The sequence below is a fragment of the Cervus elaphus genome, chromosome 10, assembly GCF_910594005.1.
Source record: "Cervus elaphus chromosome 10, mCerEla1.1, whole genome shotgun sequence".
Classification (NCBI taxonomy): domain Eukaryota; kingdom Metazoa; phylum Chordata; class Mammalia; order Artiodactyla; family Cervidae; genus Cervus; species Cervus elaphus.
Window position 1 is genome coordinate 24,583,561 of NC_057824.1, and position 8,246 is coordinate 24,591,806.

At 48.2% G+C, this 8,246-nt stretch overlaps 1 protein-coding gene across 1 annotated transcript; it reads left to right on the forward strand.

Moving 5' to 3' along the window:
• Positions 1-2,538: 2,538 nt before the first annotated feature.
• RMI2 (RecQ mediated genome instability 2) lies at positions 2,539-7,999 on the forward strand. The gene is made up of 2 exons (XM_043914319.1): positions 2,539-2,878; positions 6,896-7,999. Exons 1-2 carry the CDS (start codon positions 2,581-2,583, stop codon positions 7,042-7,044), a joined length of 447 nt encoding a protein of 148 aa, XP_043770254.1. The 5' UTR covers positions 2,539-2,580; the 3' UTR covers positions 7,045-7,999.
• Positions 8,000-8,246: the final 247 nt, after the last annotated feature.

The following is an 8,246-nucleotide window of genomic DNA, read 5'->3' on the forward strand; positions in this document are numbered from 1 at the left end:
CACACTACCTAGTTACTGGTTGTCAAGATAAGCAGTCACATGGTAAGGGAAACTGAATAATTTAAACTGAAGGAAGAGGAGAAGTCATAAAGCCGAGTAGGTCAACTCTATCCAAGGTTACAGCAGCCTCTATATGGGTGAGGGAACACTGACCTTAGGTCGTGCTACTACATTTAACCTACAATGTAGGCTAAAGCCTTTTTATGGCCAAAGCAAAGAAGCCTGCACTCTGTTTTTAAGCCTAGAAGTTGATCTGATCTGAGAAAATCTCAAAGAAAGATGATCTGAAGGGCTAGGTTCCCAAGCAGAAGAAACCCTACCGAAGCAGGACCTAGTGGGTGTGGCAAAAGCAAGATGATCAAGATACTGTGATCCCTCCTGAAGTTTAAAAATCAAATGGGCCCCAAATCAAAGTCTCAGGTACCAGTCATTTCCAAAGAGTAAGGAAGGGAAAGACTCTCAGGTGTGGTTCAGGCTGCATCTTCGTCCCAATTTCTCCTTCTTTCCTTCCATGTCACTAGCTCGTTCTCAGGCAACCTGTTCCAATTCAGTTCCGGGTTGCCCCTTCCCTCTGTCTGAGTTCCCCCTTTCCTGTCCTCTTCATCCCTCGCACCTAAGATGCTTTCCCCTTCTGGGAGGACTTGCTGCCACTGCACCCAGGACCACCTTCGCACCTACCTCTGAGCAGCCCCCAGGCGGGACCCACGGCATACCCACTCCGCTTGGGCAGGAGCCCCCCAGACTTGTGTTTTGAAGGCCAAGAGAGCAATGGAAAATTTCCATCTTTACTCCCTTCCCCATCACTTTCCTGGCCTTCCTTGGGTAAGGCCAGTAGAGATCCATCAGGCTAGAAGGGGTGAGACTCTCTCTTGGTTAAAATCCCCACTTCCTTCCAAGTTAGAAACCTGGTTACTCTGCAGCTTAGGGTTGAGGTATAGAGCCCAGGACCCTACAGAGTCTACTTCCACGGAGGCTGTAGGTAAGCCACCTAGCTTCTGTGAACCTCAGTTTCCCCACATTTGTAGTACAGTCTCCCTACAAAGCTCTAAGGACAGAGCCTTGTTCAGTATGTCTTGTTGCTGTTCATTTGCTAAGTTGTGTCTGATTCTTTATGACCCCATGGATCCCAAGCAGAATGCCAGGCTTCCCTGTCCTTCACTATCTCCCAGAGTTTGGGCAAATTTATATCCATTGAGTCAGTGATGCCATCCAACCATCTCATCCTCTCCCCCTTCTCCTCTTGCCCTCCATCTTTCCCAGCATCAGGGTCTTTTCCAATATGTCTTAGCTGCTTTATAAAAATTGAGCTCTTGACGAATACTCTAAGCCTGGTATTGCAGTAGATCCCAGGAGGACAAAGTCTCCTGACCACTGGTCTTGACTTAAAGGATTGGTTGGTTTAGGATTTGACTGATTGAGGACATGCAAGTGTTAGGGAGCATTTGGGCTTCCCTTGTGGCTCAGCCAGTAAAGAATCTGCCTGCAATGCAGGAGACCTGGGTTCAATCCCTGAGTTGGGAAGATCCCCTGGAGAAGGGAAGGTTACCCATTCCAGAATTCTGGTCTGAAGAATTCCATGGACTGTATAGTTCATGGGGTCACAAAGAGTCAGACACAACTGAGCGACTTTCACTCCATTTCTAGAAATTTATCTGAAACATGAACAAAAATTTAGTTCTAAGTAGTTTCACTGTAAGGTTCTTTGTAACGATTTATAAACTGAAAAGCTGAAAATAGCCTATGTCCTCCTCTAGGATATTGGTTATGTAGGTGATGAGACAAATAGAATCTTATCCAGTCACTCAAGAGGAAGCAGAGGGATATTTGTTGATATGGAAAGATATTTATTATTAACTGAAAGCAATATACAAAACAATATTTGTGTGTATATATTTTGAAAACTGGATGCTAATACACCAACAGTGGGTGGATATCTCTGAATGATTTCTACATTTTTTTTTTTATTCTAGATTTCCTTTCCTAAATTTTCTATAATGAACGTAAATTCCTTTTGTGAAAAATATAGTAATATATCTTATTAACTTAAATTATTTTATAATGTTATTAAAGTATAATAAATAAACATAGTAATAAAAGAATGGGCAGTTTTACTAGCTGTACGTGTCCCAGCCTTTTCTCTCCACTCGATTCTTGATAACTTACAATAAACATAGCCTCATCATTGCTACTGTTCATTTCAGTGTTTGCTAGTATTTATTAGCCTCACAGAACCGTACTAGGCAAGACGATGTAAAGATGAATTCTCACATTCTTCAAATGATTTGCGTGCACACCAAATTTTGAGGTGAGTGGAGACAAGGAGTTCTTTACCTCCCTCCTTCATTTATTTTTTTCTCTCTTAATTCATTTCATCCTTTCATTTCTAACTTGGAGGGCGGGGCGTTTATTTACTTCATGTACGCATGCGCACTCCTGTGCTTGGGGGGGGGGCCACTCGGCCTGGCGGCCCCGCCTCCCGGCCCCGACCATTGGTCGATCCCGCTAGCGCGCCTCTGATTGGTAGCCGCGGACCTGGCCTCCCGCTCATCAAAGTTGGCGGGAAAGCGAAGGCGAGGCAGAATGGCGGCGCCCACGGAGTCGTTACCCAGTAGCGGCCCCACGGCCGTGAGGCTGCCTCGGTTGCCGCCGCTCAAGGTGCTGGCGGAGCAGCTTCGGCGCGACGCGGAGGGCGGCCCGGGCTCGTGGCGCTTGTCGCGGGCGGCGGCGGGCCGCGAGCCGCTGGAGCTGACGGCCGTGTGGATGCAGGGCACTGTGGTGGAGGCCGGAGGCGGCGAGGCGCGGCTGCGGGACCCGAGCGGGTTCTTCTCGGTTCGCGGCCTGGAGCGGGTGCCCCGCGGGCGGCCCTGCCTTGTCCCAGGTAACAGCCGGATTCGAACCCTCGGCTGGTCCTCGGTTTGTACCGCCCGAAGGCGGGGCCATGCCGTCCCACCTCCAGGTCTTTTTGCAGTGCTGCCCTGTTGGTCACCAGCTTCCATACCCTTCCTTCCTGCCCCTTCCCAGCCAGGCACCAGCCAAGACGTTCTGATGATAAGCATCACCCACAGCCCACAGCCCATTTAAAAAATACAAGTTCCTAGGATTGCACCAGCCTTTCCAGCTGGAATCTCCGGGAGAGGGACCGCCCCCCGCCCCCCGCCCCAGCATCAGTAACAAAGCCTCCTCTGCAGGGGTGATTCCCCTCCCTCCCCCCATCAAGTTTTGGAAAATACCATAGTGGGGAACTTCTGTTCATCCCTAATGACTGGACTCAAGGTACCTTCCTTAGGGAAGCTGTCCCCAGTTCCCAGGAGTGGGGGGCCCCTGCTGTACCCCTGCCTCATGTGACTGTCAGGCTGTAGTCACTACTCTTTCCTTTTAAACTCGGGGTGTGCACATTTGAGCGTGCATCAGACTTACTCTGCTGGCAGGTGCCACCCTCAGAGTTGGTCTGGGTGGGGCTGAGAACTTTCTAAGCAGCTCCCAGGTGCTGCTGGCCTGGGGGCCACACTTTGAGAACCACTGGGCTAGACTACTGCAGGGTGGGGGTCTGTTTTTCTGACAACTATTCTCAGCGTTAGGTTGAACTGGCTCGGCCCCTTTTCGGATGTTCTCCCTGGAGAATTTGTTCTTAACCTTTCTGGGCCGCCTTTCAAAGGGACTAATAGTTGCTGCCTGTTGTATGGATTCAGTCCATTTTAAAAATGGCCTTAACACAGCTCCTAGGTCATAGTGAGGGTTGTGACCATGGTTTTTTACCATGTGATGCTCCTGCACGCTTCTCATCCTTCCGCTTCCCTCTCTGTCTGCCCTCCATTGCAGTGTTTATTTAGACATGGTCTGCAAACCTCAGGGTACCACCTCCTTTTGCTTGGCCTGTGAGCTAAGATTGATTTTTCCATTTTCAAACGGTTGAGAAAAAACGAAAGATTTCATGACATATGAAAAGAATATGAAATTCAAATATCCGGGTCCATAAATAAAGTCTTCACAGAACACAATCATTTAGGTATTGTCTGGGGATGTTTTCTCATTACAGCTACAGACTTGAATAGTTGCAGCAGAGACCTTGTGACCTTCAAAGCCTGAAATATTTAGTATCCGACCCTTTACAGAAAACGTTTTCCGGCCCTTGGTATAGCACGTAGCCTGAGCTGTTTGGTGTCTTGGTCCCTAGGCAGTGCTCTTTGAAGGCAAGCTGGGACTGTCTCCCACGGGTGGCTTCAGCCCTGGCATGAGGATGATACCAGTCAGTACCTGAGTGGGCTTCCCTGGTGGCTGAAACAGTAAAGAATGTGCCAGCAAAGCAGGAGACCAGGGTGTGATCCCTGGGTTGGGAAGATCTCCTGGAGGAGGGCATGGCAACCCACTCCAGCATTCTGGCCTAGGACATCCCAAGGACAGAGGAGCCTGGTGGGCTGTGTTCCACGGGGTTGCAAAGAGTTGGACAAAACTGAGCGACTAAGCACAGCACAGGTACCCAGTGGCCAGTGCCCAATGACTTACCCACTGGCCTGAATGCCTACATGCCTGGGCCTTGCCATTTCCTCTTGCTAATTAATACCAAGGTTTGATTGACAAGTCGGTAACTACTTTGGTAATTAATACCAAGGTTTGATTGACAAGCCTGAAGAGTAAGCAGGCCATTAAAACACAAAGTGATGTGTCATAGGCTTGAGTGCAAGATGCTGTGGGCGCTGAAGAGGGACAGCTGATCCAGGCCTGTGAGGTCATGGGATGAAGGCCAGATGGAAGGGAGTGAGTGGGGAAGGAGAGACAGTGGAGAGAGACTCATCAGGGGAGAGGCTGCGGGTAGAAGGAACCAGACTAAGTAACCAGGTTGGCTGATCATGAAAGGCAAGAACAACTTAGTCCTTCGGCTTCATCTGTCTATTTGTGTTATATGCCGCGGTGTGTGCAGATTTCCTGTGTGTGGATTACCTCTCCTGTTGGAATCTCTGTGGGTTTGCTCTTCCTTTTCAGGGTCTTCAGTCATTTTCCGAGGGTTCCATCTCCCGTAGTATTTCAGGCCTCTTCAGAGGGGTATGTCAAGTGTATTTTTATAATGAGCCTCCGTCACTGAGGAGCCCAGAGTCACTTGCTCAGGTCAAAAGCAGAGATGGGTTCAGGGAAACCTCAGTATGTAGTACCAGGGGCTGATGCCCAGAGGGTAAGGTATCCGCTCTCCTGGCTTCTTTCCGTCAGAGCCCCGGGGCCCGGGTGCAAACCCAGCCCTGATGTTGGAAGCAGTATGATTAAAGCGGCCTTGCAGGGGCACGCAGTGGAGGCTGGCTGCGTGCCTGCTTTTCCTGCTGTGTTTGGGTTTTTTTTTTACACAATTGAGTTTTGTGTGGTTAAGACTGGCCAAGTTTTGCTTTCAAGGAGAGCCACTTCCCCAAGGGAATGGGAAGAGTGTCGCGGTTAATATGTCATGAGATCATTGAATGGCAGCCTGCCCTCTCGATGAGTTGCTTGCATGTGCCCAGCTGACGGCAGGAGGCGGTGGAGATTGGTCCCAGGCAGCTGAAACGATAGGGCGTTTTGGGGGTGCCGCCCCTGCTGAAAGAGGAGGGAAGGGGGCAAGGCACAACTTTTGAAAGAATGACACAGCCCGAGGACACAACATAAACCAATTAGAATCAGATGAGTCCAAAATGGCAGGCCAGTCAACTTCGACTAGACCTTGATCCTCAATCAGCAATCAGAGGCGCCATGACAATTCCAAGGTTGACCATCAAAGAGCAAAAAGTAGGCTGTGGCCCCGCTGCTGGAAATCCCTGCCCCTTCCCCAAAATAGTTGGAATAATCCTCCCACTCATTAGCCTATGAAATTACCCAGCCCATAAAAGCTAACCATGCCACATTTTGAGGCTGTTGCACTTGCCCTCTGCAATGGCCCACACTCTTGTCTGTGGAGTGTGTTTCTCTCTGAATCAATCCACTTCTTACCTATCACTCTGTCTCTCACTGAATTCTTTCTGTGATAAGACATCAAGAACCTGAACTTCATTAGGTCCCGAAACCAGGTCTGTGATCTCAGTTGGAAGACCATGGGTTTTGGCTGGGTTCGTAGTCCCAATCTGAAGTAAATGGTTTCACTGCCCAGTTCTTGTGGCAACGTGAAGGGGAATTGGATTTTTGCTTTGGGGCTGTCAGAGTTGTTCAGTTTCTCGGTCATGTCCCACTCTTTGCAACCCCATGGACTGCAGCACGCCAGGCTTCCCTGTCCTTCACCACCTCTGGAGTTTGCTCAAACTCATGTCCATTGAGTCGGTGATGCCATCCAACCATCCTCTGTCAGGAGTTGTCCATGCAGAAAGAGGACCAGTCTTGTACATGGAGACCAGTCACAGGCTTTTGTATTAAGCAAGAACAGGGAGAAGGGAAAAGCTAAGGGTTTTCTGGCTCCCCCATCCATGGGATTTTCCAGGCAATAGTACTGGAGTGGGTTGCCATTTCCTTCTCCAGGGGATCTTCCCAACCCAGGGATCAAACCCAGGTCTCCCGCATTGTAGACAGACTCTTTACCATCTGAGCCACCTGGGAAGTCCTGCCTTAGAGCAGACTGTCTAATTACAACTCATCCTCTGGTGTGAGCGCCTCTTCCATTTCTTGGCAGGATAGCTTTATGCTGTATGCTCTGATTTTAACATTTGAAAACCAGAAGCCAAAGATACAGATGTCATTCTCTAGGTTAACTGTGGAATTTACTATAAGTATTTTGATCACCTTGGCATTTTGGTATTTACTGTTTGCATTTTTTGGGGTTTTTTTTTTTTTTTTGGTCTTCACTTTGCCTCCCTGATAAAGTTAAACCCTCTCAAGGACTCCTATCTCTGCTTTGTTTGTATTTTCTCTATCAGTATGGACTTTTACCACCCAGCTTTTCTTCTTCCAGGAAAATATGTGATGGTGATGGGAGTGGTTCAGGCCTGCAGCCCTGAGCCCTGCCTGCAGGCTGTGAAGATGACAGATCTTTCAGATAATCCCCTCCACGAAAGCTTGTGGGAGCTGGAAGTGGAAGATTTACACAAGCTTATTCCTTAGATGATGTTGGAACCGGCGATAAAAAAAACAACCGAAGTTCTGGAACAACTTGCATTCTCACCCTGTGGATTTCGTGGACATCACTCAATATATATTTCTCAAAGGTTTATCAGAAAGCTTTGCTCCGAGCTCTAAATGCTGGGACACTCCAGTGAACTCAGCCCCTGCTGCCCTTTGCTTTGACTGTTTGCTGATGAAAAGCAGATGTTTTGTTCTTTTTTCTTTTTCCTTTGTGTTAATTCTCTCTCCCTGAAGCACACCGAAACCTCATGCTGCATTTTCCAAGTTTTACAAGTGATGATGCTTTTTCCATTACCACCGCGGCCCTGTTTTATGAGGCTGAATTTGAACCTCAGTCACGGCCCGCAGAGATGAAAAGCATGGTTATGGGCAGGAAAAGAGGCTGCGTAAAAAAGGAATGACCTCATGGCCCCGCGTCTGCTCCATCCACAGCTTCCATATCCAGCTTGCAAGTCAAATGGCATTTTCTGACTGCAGGCTCTGGGGCCTCTCAGAGACACAGCCCTCTTTTTGCCTCAGACGCCACTCAGCCCTAAATGTGAGGTCCCTTCTCCGCAGAGCTGGACATGGATGCCTGCCCTTCTTCCTTCCCTTGGGAATGTTGAAACACCCTCAGAATTTCTTCTTGAAATGAAAGTCAAGATGAAGAATGACTTGCAGGCATGAACTAAACTCCTGTCTCGTAACTTTTGATGAGACGCTGTGAGGGGCAGCCTGCTGGTTAGGTAAGAGTCTTCACGGTGTTTTCTGTAGGGAATGGAGTTTGGTGGTGATTGTATTGAATGTTGTGTGGCTGCTCTCTGCTTCTTACCCAACCTTCACTTTTCCTTAGGTTGTAAATATCAGGGGAGGGAGGGGGTGAGGTTTTGTTCCCCATTGCTGTAGACTTTTGCTGGAGTTGGTTTCTACCACCAATAAATTGTTTCCTATGCTATATTCTTTTTAATGGATTTTATTTCTTAGGCATCTTAGATTTCTAGGGGGAAAAAAAAGAGCAGAACCTATAGTGAGGTACTTTACATGCCCTCTGTTTTCCCCTTATTAACATCTTGCATTGGTGTGATACCTTTGATAAAGTCTATGAGGCAGCATTGATATATTATTATTAACTCAAGTCTGTCGTTGACATCAAGAGTCAATCTTCGTGACATACAGTAGGCATAATATCATGTATCTACTGT

What these genes read in the sequence shown, in the direction of transcription:
- RMI2 (XM_043914319.1), top strand. Translation starts at nt 2,581, where the DNA reads ATGGCGGCGCCCACGGAGTCGTTACCCAGTAGCGGCCCCACGGCCGTG. An exon ending in GCGGCCCTGCCTTGTCCCAG is followed by an intron (nt 2,879 to 6,895) that starts GTAACAGCCGGA and finishes TTCTTCTTCCAG; the next exon opens with GAAAATATGTGATGGTGATG.